Source organism: Rhinichthys klamathensis, unplaced genomic scaffold (genome assembly GCF_029890125.1).
Source record: "Rhinichthys klamathensis goyatoka isolate OS25496 unplaced genomic scaffold, OSU_Roscu_1.1 h1tg000109l_1, whole genome shotgun sequence".
NCBI lineage: Eukaryota > Metazoa > Chordata > Actinopteri > Cypriniformes > Leuciscidae > Rhinichthys > Rhinichthys klamathensis.
This window is the reverse complement of record NW_026606647.1, coordinates 3,903,671-3,924,364: the sequence shown is the minus strand read 5'-3', so window position 1 is coordinate 3,924,364 and position 20,694 is coordinate 3,903,671. Positions and strand designations below refer to the sequence as shown.

General features: G+C 37.3%; 1 protein-coding gene across 1 annotated transcript in view; it reads right to left on the bottom strand.

Moving 5' to 3' along the window:
• LOC130087576 (gamma-aminobutyric acid receptor subunit gamma-3) overlaps positions 1-18,662 on the bottom strand; it is a 167,268-nt gene extending 148,606 nt beyond the window's left edge. Inside the window, exons 1-2 of the mRNA XM_056253956.1 lie at positions 17,580-18,662; positions 15,700-15,848 (exon numbers count right to left, since the gene is read on the bottom strand). Coding sequence (XP_056109931.1) covers positions 15,700-15,848; positions 17,580-17,632 — 202 coding nt within the window. The 5' untranslated portion in view covers positions 17,633-18,662. The remainder of the gene's footprint in view (positions 1-15,699; positions 15,849-17,579) is intronic.
• Positions 18,663-20,694: the final 2,032 nt, after the last annotated feature.

Genomic DNA, 20,694 nt, shown 5'->3' with positions numbered 1-20,694 from the left:
AACTGAACTGAGCTGGATTATGACATCACTGTTTTCTTCAGAGCTGGTTTATCCTTCATTAGATGAATTGAACTCATTGCAAAATTGATTAACTTTACACAGTTATAGAACCAAACTGAGTCAACACAACTAATTTCAACTGAATAATTACTGTTTACGATTGTCTTTTTAGAGCTGCTTTACAGCAGAATTGAATTCTGTTTGCATCACTGAATCATTATTTTTCTGTTTATCACTGTAAAGCTGCTTTGAAACAATCTGTATAGTATAAAGCACTATATAATTAAAAGGTGACGTCTCATGTTTTATATACCGCTTTATGGAATATATTGGTTTAAAGCAAGCAGCTTTACAGTATTAATCATGAAAAAATGGTGTCAGTGACTCTTTTAAATAGAATTACAACTAAAATATTAAATATAATTAAATAGAGTAGCCTACCTACTACAAAACTGGTACTGACCAATGGTAGATCGAAGGTGTTTCACCAGCCGCAGTAAACTTCTCTGAAAAGTTTGCTTTGGCACGCTTTTTCAAAACTCCTCAAACAATCTCCAAACAAACATAATTTTAGCATGATTTTAATCAAAATTACGTCACACCAGTTCATTGCTTGAAGTGTATTGAGGCCTTTAAAAATGCACATTAGCTAAATTTTGCAGCCAAAAAAGCTAAAATTGTCTTTTGTTGTCATTTTCAAACTAAGAAGCTTTCTGTCTGTGACCTGTCTGCCAAAACAACACCGCTCCCTGTTGCCGGGCTTCTACATTGCTTTTAAGGCTATAAAAAGACCTTTGGAATCATTGTAGACTAACATTTCCAATGAAATGCCTGTCAAAACTGCAAAATAACAGCAAATTGTTCTAAATTGCAAAGCTGAAATAAAAAGTACTGCATGCTCTTTAAAGTGCATTTCTTACCGGAAAGATCTTTCACATTATAGTGGTGTTTATGAGTCAACAACAGAGAATCATTGGCCAACACCTTTTATCTCCTCCTGTTTGGCGTGGGTGTATTCATAATGTTCTCACAGTATGCGATCCAAATTTCAGCACAGTTCTGCAACAAAGCAAAGCTGGTGTTTACTCTCCATTTACATATGAGCTTTGATTTCCAGTAAACCAATAGCACCTCGAGGCTTCTAATGGATTATAGTAGTATTTGTACCAAAATGCTGTCGAATATTACATCCCAATAATACCACAATCTGCTGTATTATTTATAACGTCACACCAGTTCTCAGTGTAGTGTGAAGTTGGCAATGAAAAACAAACATTGAATGTATTAATCGTCCAGATTTTCTTGCTTTGGGTGATTGTGAACTCTGTGAATGCATCATCAGCCAAACAGATGTCTTCGAGGCCAGCTTGCATTTGTGTTAAAAACACACACAAGTCCGATGACATAATCCACACATCACTCCATGCTGTTTTTACAGATTATAACTTAAATACTTCAATTTGTACAGCAACACAATATCTCTGCTGTCATATTGGCCAGACACTGAAAAATAGCCAAAAACTCACCGCGCATTAAAAACTGTCCATATGAGGTGCATAGACCTACAAAACTCCAAGGGAAATGGTCAATGGGACATAATGAAGAAAATGACAAAAAAAGCGAGATAAAACCATTTTAATGGTAAATGTTTCGTTCACATGTGACCTTTCTCAATGCCAAGTTGACATTTGGTGTGTACGACTTCGGCTGGATGTAACCAATCGGCGTGAGTTGCCGCTTGCAGTCGGAGAGGAGCTGAAAATGGAGACATGAAGTTGGACACTTTCTGCTTCCCGTAGTGACGCTTGTGTGGTGTTTGCCTATAAATGAATTAAATGCAATATTTGTCAAATACACAGACGTTTTCATTCAATACTTTATGTACTGCTTGATACAGCATCTGTTTGTACAAGAATAAAGTTCAGAAAAAAAAGAATAAAGTTCAACATAAGCCTATACGATTTAAATACCATTAAAGTTGGGTCCAAGAGCTTTTACTCTTTTTTGGAGCATTAGTGGAAATGTAGGTGTGTCAGAATAAACACGAAACAAACGTGATCGCTGTCATGTGGTGAATCCGGCCAATCATGGAACAGCTGTGTCGTCATCAGAGCTTGTGCAGCTGGTCTTGAGAAGCGGCGCCGGTTGAGTCATTAGGTGTGTTCGACTTCATGCAGACCGATCGGTGGCTGACTTGAAGCAGTGCCTGCCGGTTAGAAATTTTGTCCGACTTGATACAGCGCCGACGCCACATCACTGTGACGTATGCCATCAAAGTACCGCGAGAGCGTTTCGAGAGTAGCCGGAGGACTCAGCCAGCGCAGCGCACTTCTCTCTTTTTTCTTTTTTTCTTTATTGAAGATAATTAACAATACTGGCAAAGTAGCAAAAGTTAAAGAAATACGAGACTTCTTTAATTTTGTTAGTTAAAAGGAACTTCTGGGGTAGGGACCAGATTTTTTCCCAGTCTATGTTGAGGTCAAACTTATTCCAATAGAAGGATGCAGGAGAAATAGAGACTAGGTCCGCCTGAAACAAGGATCTAATTTTGGAGTTCGATGCTTTATAGGTAGAGAAACAGACTTTACCTAACGGAAGCTGAGTTGGATCCGGGGGTGACATTGATAATGGTGGAGAGATATCAATTGACCTGAATAACATACGAAGACCTGAGGGCACAGCATCAAAAACTATAGAAAAAACTCTTGGGCTTACTGGAATCTTATATTTGGCAAGAAATTCTGAATAACTGTAGGCTATAGTAGTCCATTCTTATTAAAGAGTTGACTGACTAATAAAATACCATTGTTGAACCAATTATCGTAAAAAAGCGACTTGTTCTTATAAACAATATTGAGATTGTTCCATATATAACACCTCTGTGGAGAGAAGTTATGCTTGTAAAGCAAAGCCCATGCTAAAAGATCCAGTTGGTGGAAATTGGAGAGTTTAACTGGGATTTTTTGTATTTTATAGTTACAGAGCAGAATAAATTTTAGGCCACCTAACTGTGAAAAGACATAATGAGAAATAAAATTCCAGATGGAAGTAGGGTGTTTGAGATATTGCTTGATCCAATTTATCTTGAATGTGTTGTTGAGAGAGCTAAAGTCTATGAAAAAAAGACATTGAAACAATTTAACAAAATAAACAAAATTCACCAACATGCTAGATCACAAAATATTGTTTCCTAACAGCCCATAGTAAAAAAAGGTTATAAAGAATTACACAATAAATACAAAAACAGAGTGACATATCGAAACAATTCATCAACATACTTGATCACAAAATTTGTTTCCATAACAGCCAGTAATAATACGCAAGTTATGACCATCAAATAATAAATCAATGTAAATGTAAATAAATAATATAAGTCAAAATGGAGAACAATTAGATGTTTATTGTAGATATTTAAAAAAAACTTGAATTGATATGCAAGTCTAAAATGAACTCACACTGGAGCCTTGACAGCATGTGACCTAACATGTGCTGATGTCTCCTTCACTTCCTTTTTGCCAAAAATGTTAAGCACATGGCAAATAGATTTTAATTTTATTGGCTGAAGGGGATGTCATATGCTATTACTATTTTTTGTAACATTATTATTAAATGTATTTTATTTTAAATGTATTGTTATTATTTTATGTATTTTAAATGCATAAATGTAATTTCTTTGCATCTATTATAAATGAAAATGTCCCATTGAGGGCTAACATGGACATCCAGCTGTAGATGAATAAAATGCAGATAAAGACATTTTGACTAATTAAACAAAGAGAACCATTGCGACAGTATATGGTTTATCTGTGTTCTTTAAGCCATCTCAGTTATTTTCATAAGGATAATGTATAATGCATTGTCAACTGACAAAGGCTTTATCACTGTATAGAATAGTATAAAATAATATAATTTCTGCATTATAGAAATAGTCCACAGAAGTTATTTTAAACTGGTTGTCATTAAGTCTAATTGTTCTATTGTATGTGATGGTGTGATTCTTCAAAATAAATAAATAAAAATAATCAAAGTAAAGATTAATTTGACTGATAGCATTATTTAATTTCAAGTTTTTAAGATTTCTATATATAATCGCAATATATCGTTATCGTGAGTTACCTTGGTCGCGATAATCTTTAACTGCTGTTAAAGTCATTTAATAAAAATCAAGTTAATTGTTACAGCCTAGAAAAAGGAAGAAAAAAAAATCCCTTCCGTTTTTACATTTCAAAACATATCCAGAGCAAGTATATTGTCCACCATCTGTCCACCCCTGCATGCCATGGCCACAGAGAGAATGCTGGTGCAAGAGAAGAAATTGCAGGGAAAGATAATCAACAGATCTTAATCAGATGATGTGGTCATCGCCAGAACCTCAGCGAAGCAGATGATGCCTCCGGAAAGGCTGGCGTGTGGGGGCATGTAAACATCCCTCGGGGGGAGGGGTTAGTGCAGCGGATCTGTAGCAGGGTAATGACCAGTCAAAGGAGGAGTTTATGTCACAGTGAAGTTGAACCATATCAGTGTCAAACACTCAGACGCACAGGAGACATCCGGGAAGATGGGGAGGGCATGATAAACAAGGCTGATATGACCAGTGGGCAAGTGATCTCTTTATCATCTCTTTCTCCCTCTCCTGTCAGGTCTCATCCCCCTTTCCTTTCGCATGCCTGTCTTCAGCTTTCATAACGGGTCTCATTTATGAAACATTCCCCCATATTTGTAAATTGGCCCTGAATAAATGGTATTAATAAAAGTGCTTCTTTCACTTTTACTAACACACATTTCTGTCAGACAGACACCCATTCCTTCTAGCCCATCAACCTCAGTTTGTAATCCTCAGCACATAATTCACACAATGTTTTCCCTGTAATTCAGCTATCCTTAATTGAAAAGGCCAGTTGTTCATCAACTCTGTACAATCACACATTAGGCCATGCATAATGCATAAACCTAAAAAATTACAGTACATTTCTAGAGTGTCATCAGTGCAGTTATATTAATATGCATATCTTTGCATTTATGATTACAAATTTTATAAATGAATGAGTATTTCTTCAATTATGGTCACTTGCATGTCCCAGGGGTTCAAGTTATTAAAAAAGTGCCTTAGCAAGAAAATAGCTGTTTTATTTTTTTTTAAAAAGTTTAAAATGTGATTTCCATCACATAATAAACATTAATAGTCTGAAGTGTCTTTTAAGGCCAGTAGTTGAAGACACATTCTAATATGCATATTGCTGTAGAATGTTCATAAAATGTTATACTAATGCTAAAAACTATTACTTGACTGCACTGATTGACAATCTTCTAAAGTGCCTGCATTTCAAATTTTCCATTCACATTGTTCGTCTATATTCGTGAATATTATCTAAACAAACAAGATTATACGGGTGCATAAAAATGTGCTCAAACTTTAAAACCATGTGAACATTAATTAAGCTCCAATGCAAACCAGTTTATGAGGGCCAGAACAACTTTGTCCAAGCTGTCTCTAATCCTCTCCTTCATCTTCCTACATCACATTTAACATTTTATTCTCATCCATGTGTCTTTTTATTTTATACAACAGTCAGACTTTTAGGAATTCTACATGAATGCTGGATTGGAGGGTTGTGTGTGTAAAGGAGAGAGAGAGAGAGAGACAGAGAGTGACAGGGACAGACAGGAGAGGAGTCCTGGAATTAGACCCTAGTCAATTAGTGTGACATACGCTGACAGAGACGGCACACAAAACAAAGCTTGTGGCCACAGGCAGAGTTTTGCCTTACTAGTGCAGATCAAATTAATAGTGTCCTTGTCAAGGCAAGTTATTGCATTATTTCCATTGAGAGAAATTAAGAGGCTTGGAAGAGAGCTTGTATGATTGCTGGCATTAAGGACAGTAAGATAAAGTAAAAAAAAAAAAAAAAAGAAGTTAATACTTCTTTTAAAAGGATAAATTAAATTAATCAAAAGTAAACAGTATGACAAAAATGCCTTATATATTGTTACAAAAAAATGTATCATGAAAAAGTGCATCTTCCCACAAATAATGTTTTAAACATTGAAAATAATAAGAAATGTTTCTTGAACCAAATCAGCATAGAATGATTTCTGAAGGATCACGTGACACTGAAGACTGGAGTAATGATGTTTATATTTCACAATATTACTGTTTGACTGTATTGATAAAATAAATGCAGCCTTTCACAATGCAGTCTTTCAAAAACATTTAAAAAAAACTTACCGACCCCAAAAAACATGCCTTTTTATCTATTTTATGCACAATTCTAGTTGTCAGAGAAAACTAGAAGACTTATCTGAAATATACAGAGAGGAATGCTCTTCTGATTGAAAAGAGCTGAAGAAATAAACTTACAGCATTTCACAGTAACTTATCTCCGCATCACCTGTGATAAGTACTCATGATCCTGTGGGGGAGGGTGATCTTTAAGGCTTACATCCTGGCAGAAAGGTGTTAAGCGTTCCTTCATGCTCACCTTTTCTACCTAATCAGGAGCGTCAGACTTCTTGCACACTTGCTGGATTATGAGGGATTTCAGCATCACTACACTAAATAAATGGGGTCTAGTCCAGGTGAATGAGCAGCAGAAGCGTGTCTGGCTGATACTTTTTCGCTTCAAGCCAAAAGGGTTTGGATTAATGAAGCTGAGCCTGACTCTCCTTAGCTCCTGCCCTCCTTCCGCAAGACGCGTATAGGCTCATTACAGGATGAAATGTCAAGGGGTTTTGAAATATTCAATGAGCAGGGGCAGATATCCAAGTCGAGACCTGGAAGATGTCACTGACGCTAAGCGGGAAAGAGACATGAGGCAGGTGGCATGACAAGGAGGTAACAGGCCTGTGGAAATGGCTGGGATGAGACTGTCGTTCTGCTGAGGGGCCAGAGGAAAACGGAGAAGCACTCTGACAGCTGGGCTCACTGACCTTTATTAGTAGGGATTAATAAAGACTAGCAGCTAATTCCAGAACAAACACAACTGGTAAGGATTTAACTAGGAGGGTCTTGAAAATAATTAGTTTTAATGAGGGGAATTTATTGACAAGTGGAGAATGTCCACAGACCATAGCATTAAAGTTATAGTGGACCCAAAAAAAAAAAAAATTGTCATCGGCTGCATCCACAAGCTTAAAAATGCTGCATTCGGAGGATGCATTCCAAGATAGGAACTAGGAAGGTATCAAGGCATGTCCGAATCCAATGTTAGCTTCACTTCCTGTCTCCTGAGATAGCATCATCTGATCTATTTTTTAGCGGCAGCATATGTATCCTTCGCTGCCTTTGATATCCCACAATCCTGTGCAATGCATTCTGTGACAGTTTGGCTAAAAAATAAAGATGGCGTGTAAATGTAATTTTTTTGACCAATGTCTTTGATGTCCTTTAGTGAGAAATTAGTCTTGTAGTAATTAAAAATTAGCTTAGTTATCAAAGCTCTCTCTATTTTGTCGTACTTCATTAAACTGTGCTGCCTCAGAAGTCTGTCCGAAATCAGTTTTGTGAAGTAACTTCATGGGCAAATGCTAATAGGGTAGGGATGTAACAAGTCAGCTGCTTAAGCTTTTGGATGGAGCCTTTATTTACTCACACTCATGTCGATCCAAACAGGAACTATAACTTTCTTCAGGGGAACACAAAATAATATATTTTGAAGAATGTTTCAACAGTTGTCCTTACACTGAAAGTCTGTGGGGTCCAAAACAACACTGACTTCCAATGTGTGGAGAAAAAAAAAAAAAAAAACATTGCACTGAAAAAAAACCTTACTTAATCTGAAATTTCTTGTAAAAATGTTCTCTAATTAAATTTAAGTTGAATTAGCTCAAATTAATTTAATATAGTCCAACTTAGACTATTTTATTAAGCATTAGTGTCACTATACCAGCAAATGCAGATGTTAGCATTGTAAATATGACTTAATTTGTATTATATGTAATAAACAAGCACGAGTTACACAATGTTCACCTCATTTAGCAATCCACAGTCTAAATAAGCTCCACTCTTCACCACAAAAAGAACTATAAGAACTCTAGTGTAACAAAAATTGTTCTAAATCTCCAAAATCTCTGAGTCTTTCCTTTTACTCAAAAACACATAAAATAACACTTGATTTTAAAATGTACTCTCCCAAAAAGGAAAAGCATGTTAGGATACCGAAATTTAAAGTTACGTCGACAAATATTATTCACGTAGTTCACGAAAGGATAAAGTAAACTTCCATTTTACAAATTTAAGTGTATTGAACTTGATTAATTTGTAAGTTACACTGATAAAATGCTCAGTTGTGTTGATTTAGCTCATTTTAAATTAAGCAAATATCATTTTGAGTGTTACATTTTTTAAGATATATTCTTTCTTGTTTTGCAGAATAAAGAAATGAATATACAGTAGGTTTGTAACAACACGAGGGTGAGTAAATGATGACCGAATTTTCATTTGTGGCTGAACTGTCCCTTTAACTGCACTCTAGGATACCCAGTTTAAGGTCTAAAATAAAGAACAACCCATACTATTGTGATGGAAAGCCTTGTTCTGTTTCTCCAAATATCTAAAGACTGTCAATAATTCAACTCCCTCAGCTATGTTCATTTTGAGCATGAAGTAAGCAAATAAGACCTTGATGAGAAGTTGAATTATTGAAAGGTTTCTTATGTGTCTGACTGTCTGTCCTTGCAGGCAGCTGCACACACTACGGATATTGTTCAGAAATGTCTAAAAGGAAGCTAAGATGCCCTCCAGTGAGATGAAAAATGTCAAAATCATTTCTTTGCATTTGTTCTGTTTTTGAATATTAAGGTAGCCTGCAACATCATTCATTTCTTCCTGGGAAAATAGCAATTTCATATACAAGCTCTCTTGGGTCAGTAAGGACATTCAACCTCAAATAACAATTTTGTGTGATTCTAAACCATTTTGATGATTCCAATTTGTCACAGTTATATCATACCGTATGCATTTAGTGTTTATCGTCACTAGACCCTAGAACAGGATGTGCAGAGAGATGAATGAGTTTCGGTGGAACACAGCTCATTAAATAAACATATACACAGAAGATACAGAATCAAAGAGATAGGGAACACAGTAAAAGACTGAACAAAGTTACTGGCAGCACATTAAGCCATGTCCTGCATATGCTAGTGAATAGAGCTGGGAATCAGAAGGGTCCTGGTGATACACTATGTGGGTTAAAATGTTTTTTAAAATGCTAGGTATTTCAGTGTAAAGCTGAAGTATTACAAATTTGTACTCAATGTGTTTCTGAACTGTCCTTAAAATATTAATATGAAAAAATTTAGGTTTGGGGTTGGTAAGATTTAGTAAAGCTTTTGGGACTGCATTTAACTGAGCAAAAATAAAACAGTTAGTCATTACTCCAGTCTTCAGTGTCACATCCTTCAAAAATCATTCTAATACTTCTGTCATGAAACTCTAGATGGCGCAGGACTATTGGTCCTTAAAGGGATAGTTCACTTTGAAATACATTTTTGGTATGTTTTAGCTTACCTCAAGGGCATCCAAGATGTAGGTGTCTTTGTTTCCGCAGTAGTTTCAATTTTGATATTTTTAGGTCAAACCGTTCTTGTCTGTCAGTCATATAATGCAGGTCTATGGGGTCCACCTCAAAGAGCATGCACAGAGAAGTCCAAATTAAACATGATTTAATGACTCGTAAATGTAAGTACACATTGATGGCCTAAGACACGAAACGAGCGGTTTGTGTGAGAAAACGAACAGTATTTATATCGTTTTTACCTCTTGTAACCACAGCCACGTCCAAGTGATCTGAGGGCGCGGGCGCTTCGGTCTGCGCAAGCGCCGGAAAGCGCCGGAAGTGATCTCTCGCGCGTGGACGTCACTCATTGTTCACACAGAGATTTCGGAAGTGTTACCTTTCACTGTGAAGATCTAAACCTATTTAGATATACAGGAAATCGCAATGGAAGACGAAATTTGATATATCAACAGACAACGTTGAATTTTTTTCGTACACGCTTGCGCAGACCGAAGCGCCCGCGCCCTCAGATCACTTGGACGTGGCTGTGGTTACAAGAGGTAAAAACGATATAAATACTGTTCGCTTTCTCACACAAACCGCTCGTTTCATGTCTTAGGCCATCAATGTGTACTTACATTTACGAGTCATTAAATCATGTTTAATTTGGACTTCTCTGTGCATGCTCTTTGAGGTGGTGACCATAGACCTGCATTATATGACTGACAGACAAAAACAGTTTGACCAAAAAATATCAAAATTGAAACTACTGCGGAAACAAAGACACCTACATCTTGGATGCCCTTGAGGTAAGCTAAAACATACCAAAAATGAATTTCAAAGTGAACTATCCCTTTAACTCAATCTGCTTGCAATCGCATCATTCTTTGTAGGGTACAGCTGATTGGTTCCTGCTGTATCAGTAGCCAATGAGCTCGCTACTCAACCTTCAAATACTCGGTCAGCATTTGCTGTAGCAGTTTGCAGCGTGCTTTCAGAAAGAAATTTCAGAATTTCAACGTCTAAGATAAGTGAACAGTCTTTCTTATGCTATATCACTATGCATTATTGCGTGGTCTGCCTTATAATTCCTTATAAGAGAGGTTTAAACTCATGTGACACGTTAACAGTCCTGTTTTAATGCTTAGAGTGAACTACTAAGGATATTAGTGTTTCCCGATTGCAATGCGAATATCATCAACAGCAACAACATGCTAGCAGATGTCTGAAGTAAAACCACAGTAGTGCCTGGCTTAATTGAGTTGAGATGAATCATGTGTTGGCTAACGACTAACGAGTTGATCATGCAATGTGAACTTTATCATTTAATATGCAAATGAAATCTATTCACCTTATTTACAATACGGAAGAACGCAAGTAGATGCATTTACAAATAGCCCACTAGCGTTAAGCCATGCACCCCAAAACAAGAGAAATTCTTAGTTTAGTGGAATGCATGCACTGCTATGTAGGCACATATGTAGCTAACAACACACTGGTAGATCACTAGGGACACCCCTCAAAAAAAACTAGCTCACATAGGGCTACACTGCGAGCTGCTTAACTCGCATTACATGTCGCAAACATGTCCCACAGATGCACAGAGTCGGTGGCAGAGTGACTTATGTGGATTAGTACCAGGACTGTGAGGAATGGGCTGCTGCTGCTGCTGATATACACAAGCCTTGACATCAATGAGCATTATGAAAGAGGAAAGAAAAAGTATGAGGGGAAAAAGAATGAGAAGAAAGCGAGGGATTGGTTTCTGCATTCAGAGAGGTGGTGCACCTGGGCTTGTGCCTGTGTGAATCCAATCTTTTTATGGTGCTACTTTAGCACACTCATTCTGGCACACAAACTCGCATGTTTTTAGTGGCTGATGATGAAACAAAAGTTGCTTTCAATGATGGCAAGAAGGGCCTAAAGGTGAAGACATGTGCTTTACACAAGTCAGCTTTATACACTCTCACTTTACATATACATGCACATAATTGTTCTTACACTGACACTCTTTTGCCTGAAGGCTTGTGTACAGTACCTCTCTCTCTCTTCTTCCCTCCCTCCCACATTCTGGCTCTTTGTTTCTAGATCATTACTTCTTTCTCACCTCACACTGTCTCTCCGCCACGATAAAAAAAATCACAACATAGTAATGACCAGCCCGCCTCCCCCCGCTTTCCCACACCACCTCCACCACGCCCCCAGCTCTCTCCATCTCTCTGCTGCATGGATGAATCTGGGCTAACACAAACTAGCACTTTATAATGAGTGTTCCTCCAGGGGGGCTGGTCATGGGGCTTATTCAAAGTGAAGCGATTCTTTTTCCCTCTATTTATGCAGCAGACAGAGCAGATTGTTCTAGCATGTCTGCCACTCACCATCCGCCATCCGCCCTATAAAGGAAAATATCATGGATGGGCCAGGAGGATTCGCTTCCTGAATTCCAATGCGCATGTGTCACATGCGTTTAATGTCCCTGATCCCTCTTACCCAGTCTTTCCTTTACCCTGGTAATGATGTCGCCCGGCTGAGTGAGGCTCAATGCACATGAAAGGCAAGCGAAGAGGGAGGCTGACCCACTTTGAAGGGTTTCCCCTACAGCTCAGCCCAAAAGAGAGCTGACACAATTGGGCCACTGTGACACTGCTACTGCTGCGACAATACCAAAAGTGCATACATACCTCGCGCAGATGCACGCCCCTGGAGATCCGTTTAGACATATCATTTAAAGGAGCAGTTCATCAAAAATGAAAAATCTGTCATGACAAATTGAAACGTTTTACAGTCCGTGATAATCAAAAATGCTATTAAAGTAGTCTATAAGACTTATGTTGTATGTTAAAAGTCTTCTAAAGCTATACAATGGCTTTGAGTAAGAAAATAAAATGTCTTCCCCTCCAGTCAATTGGATCCCTGATTCAGTCAAACAAACTCAATTAATGAATTAATCAGTCATATTTGTAAACAAATCGTTTAAGATCATCAGTGAATAACGACTTGCATACCCAGCATTGTTAGGTCTGTCCCTAAGACAGAGCTATTGTATTACAGTACTTCAGAAGATCTAAAATGTAGCGCACAAGTTGTATTGACCACTTTAATGGTGCTGTAATGGAGCTATGAAAAGATTCTTTATAAACTCAATAAAAATGTATATATATATATATATATATATATATATATATGTGTGTGTGTGTGATTGCTATATATTAGTAAATAATGACATAATTTTTATTTTTGGGTAAAGTGTTCCTATTATTTGTATCACATCATCTATTAAACACTCATATAGGTTTATGATGGACTCAATGAAATGCTATACTGCATGTCAAAAAAGCTAATTAGCCTGTTAGTAACACTGTTTAATATGCATCCATCTTTTCCAAAAACATGTCAGTGTGATTTAGTCTAATACTGTTGAATTCCTTGTTGAAAAAAGCATCTGCCCCTCACTCTAATTGCACGGCATATTAGCTTTAATGCACCAGTCGTTTTCATGCTTTTAGAACGCAGTACACTAAGAGCAGTAGCCATGTGACCCTTTTAAAAGACAACCTTGTAACTAGCTGATTGAGCTTAGCACAGATGGCACATTGAACATTGGCCAACAAAAGAAGCAAAACACAACGAATGAATGCTAAAGAGGGGAGAGTACCATCTGATGCTAACACCCAGAAGTCAGTAAATCACTGGTCCATTCACTGGCAAAATGGACCCTATTAAGAAAACAAAGACGATAAAAACAAGCTCGAAGCAACAGGTTCTTTGGACCCTACTTGCACATTTCCAGCTAATTCACATCCACAGATGGACTAGCATACGTTAACAAGCTCCATAAAACACTGCCACGTTTAACAGTGACGTTAATGCACTATTAATCACAGGCATTTGGGATAATGTACTGGACCCATAATCAACTAAAATCTTGTAGACGAGTTTGAGGACAACATCATGGAGAATCAGGAAATTGGCAGTGGCAAGTGTTTACAGAAGCTCCTCCTATCGTAACAGGCATAATAAGAATAGAATAGAAAAATAACCTGAGAGTCCTTTGTACAAGCACAGTAAAATGGATTATTATGACAATAACAACGTACAATACACCGGTTTTCAGTACAAGGGGATTTCAGACAATATGTAGATAAACAGTCTGTAATGTACCAGCAGAGCTCTGATTAGGGTCTTTGTTCTGTAATCTTTCATTGTTAGCATATTTCACAATACAATGTTGGTGCACGTTTGACAAATAAAACAAGGAATATGCAGCATCTGTAGATTTTTTTTACCACTTTATAGAGGACAAAGGGGAAAACAAACTGAATTTAAGTTCTATGAGTTTCTGCAATCATCTCCATGTTTTTTCCATAGAGAAAACACAATCAATATGTATCATATCTCATTGAGGCGGGTTTACTGAACAATCTAGGGATTTATGCGCAAATAAAGGACGATTCTACAAAGAAGATGATTTTCATGCTAATATGTTTCCAGAAAGAATCAGGAAAAGTTTAACTAGTGCTGATGTTATAAAGGTACCAGAAGTTCCTGAGGAGTTGTTTATTTTTAAGACTTCATACATTATCTATAATTGTGCTATTTGCAGTAATGCTAATTTGCAAACCCGCTGATTCAATAAACACGAAGCTGGACAGCATAACACGCTATCTTAATACTGAAACACTGGTAAACAATTACGGTCAAGAGGATTTTATTATTTGGACTCTAATCTTGTACTTCATAACTTGCATGTGAGAATCTGGTTCAAGAGCTCTTTTTTTCTAGCCACAAATATTTATAAAAAACAAAACAAGAAAATTACATTTCTGGCTCTCTCACTATCTCTCTCTGTGTGTTTGTGTTGAAACAGAAGGTCTCAACAGTTGTTGAAAGTGTATTAGAGCCTTTTTCATTGACCCACTCTGCACTTGAGTTGGCAGATCTGAGACGTGCCCACCATCTAAGCTTCTCAATTTCTATGGACTTCAACTGGAATCTTTCTACTTCCTTAACACTGTCTCATGTAGCTGTCTTCATACATAGTATCACAGCCATTCAGTGGCATCCTTGATTGTTATATAGCAGTACAGTTCTCTCCAGAAAGGCGAGCTACAAAAGGGAAAAACAAAAGCTATTTCACGGCAAGGTGGCTCTGAGGCAATATGCTTGATTTGTGTGGGTTGTTGTAGGTGTGGTGTGTGTGTGTGTGTGTGTGTAAGAGAGCACATAAACATAGTCTTCCTCTTAAAAATCAGATGGTAGTATAAGAAATATAATTTGGAGACTGTCATCCATCAAACATGGGAGGTTGTTATTCTCATTGAAGGGAAACAAAAAACATGTAGAAACGGTAAGGTTTTTGCAGGGATAGGCTTTCTAAAATGCTTCGAATCCAATAGGATGCAATATATCACAACGATGCCACAAAACCAATAACAGACCTGACAGATGTGTCAAGAGCGGTTGTGATGTTGTGTGGTGACATCTCAGATCGAGTACAGAATGTGCTGCTTGAATTGCAGATTGTGATTTCCTCTCATGGCACTCTATTTAGTTGCATTTACTAGAAAATAGCATCAATCTCAACCCTGAGATATGTTGTTAGTCTGAGTGAAATGACAATTTCATGTTATTCTGACGGAAAGCCTGAAATTTCCCGCCGGATCTATGAATCCTGCTCTCATGAAAACGAGCAAATATGTGAGATTACATGCAAAAGTGGATTGTAGAGCAGTACATGTGGCTATTAAGAGTGCTATATGGTTAAAAAAGGAAAAGGGTAGGAGAAAAACATGAAATGCCTGTATAAATAAGTAGTAAAATCACAGGAAAATATTCCACTGCTGCAGGAATTCAATTACTTAATGTAAAACAATAAACCAGAAGTCTAGCTTTTGCTCACTCTCAATGTCTCTCAAACAGTGAATACATTTGACATTTTTATTCTTACTAGTAAGGAAAATTGCGTTGCTTAGTGTAATTTGCGAGTGCGAGCAATTCTCTACTTTATACTCTTCAGTATAAAGCTAATGCACTTCATCAGTTTGCAAATGCATGAATTGTTGTGGTAAACACATCAGTTGGACTTTAAATGGAGCCTCAAGATGGGTAAGGCTGAATGCTGTAAAGCTGGACTGATTTCAGGACCATGGACAGCGCAACACAGCTACACGGACTTCTCAATGCTCACATCTACAAATCCACTCACCTCCGATATCCGGACGTAGTTTTTTGTCATACTCCTTTAGTAAGTTGTTTAGTATTTGCGTTGCGTCTGTCTCGTGGGTTTTGGGGGCCAACATTTGATTCACAGTAACGTCGTCATACTCATCATCCTCAGAAGCGGCTGTTTGAGAACTAAATAAATAAAAGAAAATGCATTTCACAGGTCACCATTAGGGTCATTCTCTGTGTTTCAATTCAATAATCCATTGTTTTGAAGACAACATTTGCAATTGGTTTTAACAAAGTACATCTGTCAGAATTTAACCGTTACAGCAATGTGGAATAACAGAAGCTCACTAGTCACCATTTTCAGATAAAACTTTCAATTTTTTTGAGAGTACAGAGGACTGGTTAGCAATCAGACAAAAAAAAATATATATAAAAAAAAAAATATGGAAGTAGAAACCGTTTCACAGTTGCACTAAATGACAGTTAAAGGCTGGGTTTCCCAAAGCACTCAGTAGAACTTTAGTCACACGCAGAGTAAGTAGTACTGATTCTATACGTCATGTTTCCCAAAATCATCATTATCCAAATAGCATGTAAAAACGTTCATAAATTAACTACAGCCTCTAATCACACATAAGTCCATTACATGCCACTTAAAATGGGTATTTCTCTTTTTTCAGCATTTTATCAGAGACCAGAGGGCTAATTAAATTATATTAATGTATTTTGATCATTGCAAATCACTGTACACTATCTGAAAAAAACACCCTCAGAGACCTACATTTATATGCCAGCTCTGAAGGCCTATACTTTGATAAGTTTAAGTAACTAATTGCAATAGAGAGGCAATATATTCTCCATTATGGTATATATTTCCCAAGGAAAATCAAGTTTAATTAAATAAAACATATTCATAGAGATAATCAACAAATAATTGGCTTAATTATTATTACTATAAAAAATCATAAATACATATGTTTTTAGGATAGCATTAGTAAACAAAAAGATAGAAAGAACATTTTTAAGATTTAGAAATAAAATTAAATATCAGTTCTAAATATAAGATATGACACTTAAACATTAAAATAATAGGAAAACTGATCAAAGAAAAACAATATCGTTTAACCTACAAATATATATATATATATATATATATATATATAAACAATGTTAACAAAGGACATTTGAGTGACTCTTTCTCCTACAAGGGCAGGTTCATGTCTGCTCCAGTAGCCTTTGGTAGTCAGTATAACAGAGACATAGTCACATAGACACAAGATGCACGATTTACATCTCGTGCAAATTATTCATCACAAGTTGAGCCAATTCCTACCAAAGCCATTATCATTTCTATAATTCATTTCAGAACTTTTTAACAACTTTCAGAACCTCGACAAAATAGCATGCAATTTTCACGCTATTTTCTGGATATGAATACAAACTTTTGGACACACGTAGGTCAGCACCTTTGGAACTGACAGCTCCGGTAACGACGAACGCATGCGTTATCTCTACCGTAAAATAACGTGGGCTACGACGGTAGCTAAAATTATTTTAAAAGCATCATTTTCTATGTTATCAGGAAACCCAAGCAAAGACCAATCTAGCAGATAACAACCACAGAGATGCTGTTTAAATACATGACATGACAGTAGTCTTACCAAGAAAAAAAAAGAAAAAAACCTATGCAAAGATTGAAATAAATAAAGTATTTTGAACTTCTTAAAAAGCACAAATCAAAAGACTTATTGTTAAACTTAGGTGCTCAGTGCGTGCATCACATCTTAATCGCCAGATTGGTGATATAATGTGACATCAGGCTAGACTGCAGCTGAAATCTGCTACGGATAAACAGAATTACCCTTATGAACAATTAATTCATGTCAAGTCAAAGAGGGTAGCAACGTCACTTACCATGCACGAAACACTGACAGAAGTAAGAAGTAGAGGAACAATTTGGTGGACATGTTTTAGGTGAGATTGACTCCGTGCAGTGTGCCACATTCAACACGGAGACTCTTCTAAGAAGAAAAAAAAATAGTGACAGAGCTGCAGCCCTTTTCTTCCAGCTTCAATTAAAACAGTGGCGAGTAGTCTATAGGTTATAGTCCAACGGGAACGGTAAGACCTCCTCGGCTTAGTGTCCGGTGCTTAAAGTTCACTTGCATTGGCAATTAGCGAGATCAAATAATAGGAGAGCCCCTCCTGCTCCTTGAAGTTGCGCTGCCTTAGATTGCACCACCAGATACACATACTGACGTTCACACAGAGGCAGAGCGCAAACTTACAAAGTGGACACATTCAAACCTCTAACGCATCCGTTAGTTTCTCCAAATTACGTCATAAAAAACAACGTCTGCTTTCCCAGACGCTTCAGCGGAACTTGACATCATCTTCGGGTACATCTGATATTTTCAGCGTCAGAATGCTTCGAGGAGAGACATTCAGAAGCGGCTGTTTACAGTATCAGCTAGGTAAATGATTACCGCGCGGACTATGTGTTCCAAATGAAAATTGGCGCATAATTGCTGCAATTACTTTGCATGTGCATTGATCGCAGTGCGATTAACCAGATAATAGAGCAAGATTGAGGGTGTAGAAAATGTCATCATCCAATTTAGAGTCGAATTAATTATTACCGCGTCGCGTATTATTCATTGCATCGCACATGCTGATGTTTCTGGCATAAATATAAATTCAAATTGCAGTTTTCTGTACTCTGCCATATTATTGCAAGTGAAATGCCATTCGTCATTCTTTCTTTTACTATCTGACTCGGATATACATAACTACTGCTGCTAATTTAACCTTTAAAGCTGGAGAAATGTCTATCCATACTTTGTCCTCGCATTGTTATGTCTGTATGAGCAGGTGCACATATGCAGTATAATATTTGAGAGACAGCGCCGACATTTATCACCACAGGCAGCTCCCAGTCGCCCACGCACTTTGGGAAAAAACAAGCCCTTTCTCTCTGGCTTTGCTCTGCGTGTTGTGATATTTTTCCTGACTTCTCTCTAGAAAGTTCAGTAAATGTGCTACGCTTAAAAAATTTCGACTTTTGATTATTTAGAAGAAGTCTTTTGTGACATTTAATCAAAAACAAATAAATAAATAAATAAATAACGAGTTCCATTAAAGCTGAAGTGTTTTTGCTCCACTTGCGTCGAACAACAATTTTAAAAAATGGCGATTGTTTCAAACAGGTTTCCTCGCGCACTCTCCCTCCGTCTGCCATTGGTCAGCAAACAGATCGTCCCGGTCCAAACACACGCCATTGGTCGAGTCTATGACGTGCTTGTCGGGATCGAAAGTTTGGTAGCACCACAAAGCAATTTAGTAGAAACATCAGCATAAAATGCCTTACTTATAGGCTTTATGCACAGCTTCACTACTTCCTGAACTTCAGCCAGCCCTTTGTTTCCTGTCTGTCATTATTGGACAAACTGATTAATCCAGGTGTGCCTGATTATTGTTACTGAGGCCAGGCACACCTGAATTAATCAGTTTGTCCAATAATGACAGACAGGAAACAAAGGGCTGGCTGAAGTTCAGGAAGTAGTGAAGCTGTGCATAAAGCCAATTGTCTCTAAATATTGGATTAAGTATTTAACATATAAGAAATTACACACTTCAGCTTTAATAATAATCAAACTACACGTCGAGCTAAATCGCTGTTTCCAAGTTCTTGTGACGGTGTCGTGTCTCCCTTTTTGGGTTAGTGAGAGCATGAACTCGGCCAGTTCAAATGCATGATAGACTATCCTCTTGTGGCTGATTACAGTAATGCAGATTGGAAGTGCAGCACAGTTAAACCACATAGGCTAGTACTAAACCAAACTTAGTGGGAGAACAAGAAAGGAATGCAGCTAACCCACAAGGAAACTCACTAGAATTGAAAACTTAATTATTGATGTACAATCAAAGTAGTGCCAAACCTTCTAGTGAAAACAAACGTGCCGTTTTTAGACCACTTTGAATTTAAGGAAACAAATGCACAACAAAAGCCCGTAAAAGCAAAATGATTAAAATCAATAAAAAAAAAAAACATTGATAGTGAAATGGATGGAAACAAATACATTATGACAATAATGATGCAAATATTACAGTGTACAACTGTTTTGAAGACTATGCCTTTAAATCATTGCCAGTTGTGACATCTCTATGCTTCAATTGTGGATGGTCAATATGTTATCTGTCACTTTCAAATGTATTCCATGTTAACAATCATGCCACTACCACTTTAAATGCTTTTCAGCTGTCATCTCTGCACAATAGATTAAATCAAAATAGTGACATAACCAAACCCTTTTTAATAAGAAAATGCATTTTCAGCTTTAGGATATGCAATCTATGGTTTTTTTTTTCTTAATAATAAAATGACAGCAACTGGGTAGCTATCCACGATACAAACATAAATCTGTAATGACACATCTTAGTGACAGCTTCTAAACTCTACACTAGCGGAATTCCGGTCCGGCACCAGGAATAGGAATCCAAGCTCTCACTCCGCCACTCTGGGGATTAAAGGTTTAACGTCCATTGGCATGCTGTGCATTATTGTGTGAGGGATGAATTCAGTATATTGGAGTGGCTTACACTTGCCTTACATGTAATAAAATGAAGTAAAGTCTTTCTGTGAGCCCCCAACAAGACTGTGACATATCAAATGAACGTCAGTGTGACTCTGAAACAAAGTAACAGCATAGTTTAACATTCATAAAGCTTACTTAAGAATGGTGACAAACATGTAAATGCGTAGAATACACAAATTTAATTTGTATATTCATTGTACTATGTACAGGACATCACACACTGAGCACAGCTGTCAGTGTCCAGCAATATGCTAGTAGCACTCACAATGCAGTCACTTGGTTGCACTGGTCCTAGTTTAATTTGGTACTATGTATAGGAGCACTGGTTGGAAAAAGCAACTTAAGTGAAGCTAAATCCTTCTCAAACAGATGTGGGCCAGATGTTGCCGACACACAGGACCAGAGGAAGGATTCCGCATCCTCCCTGCTCCTGG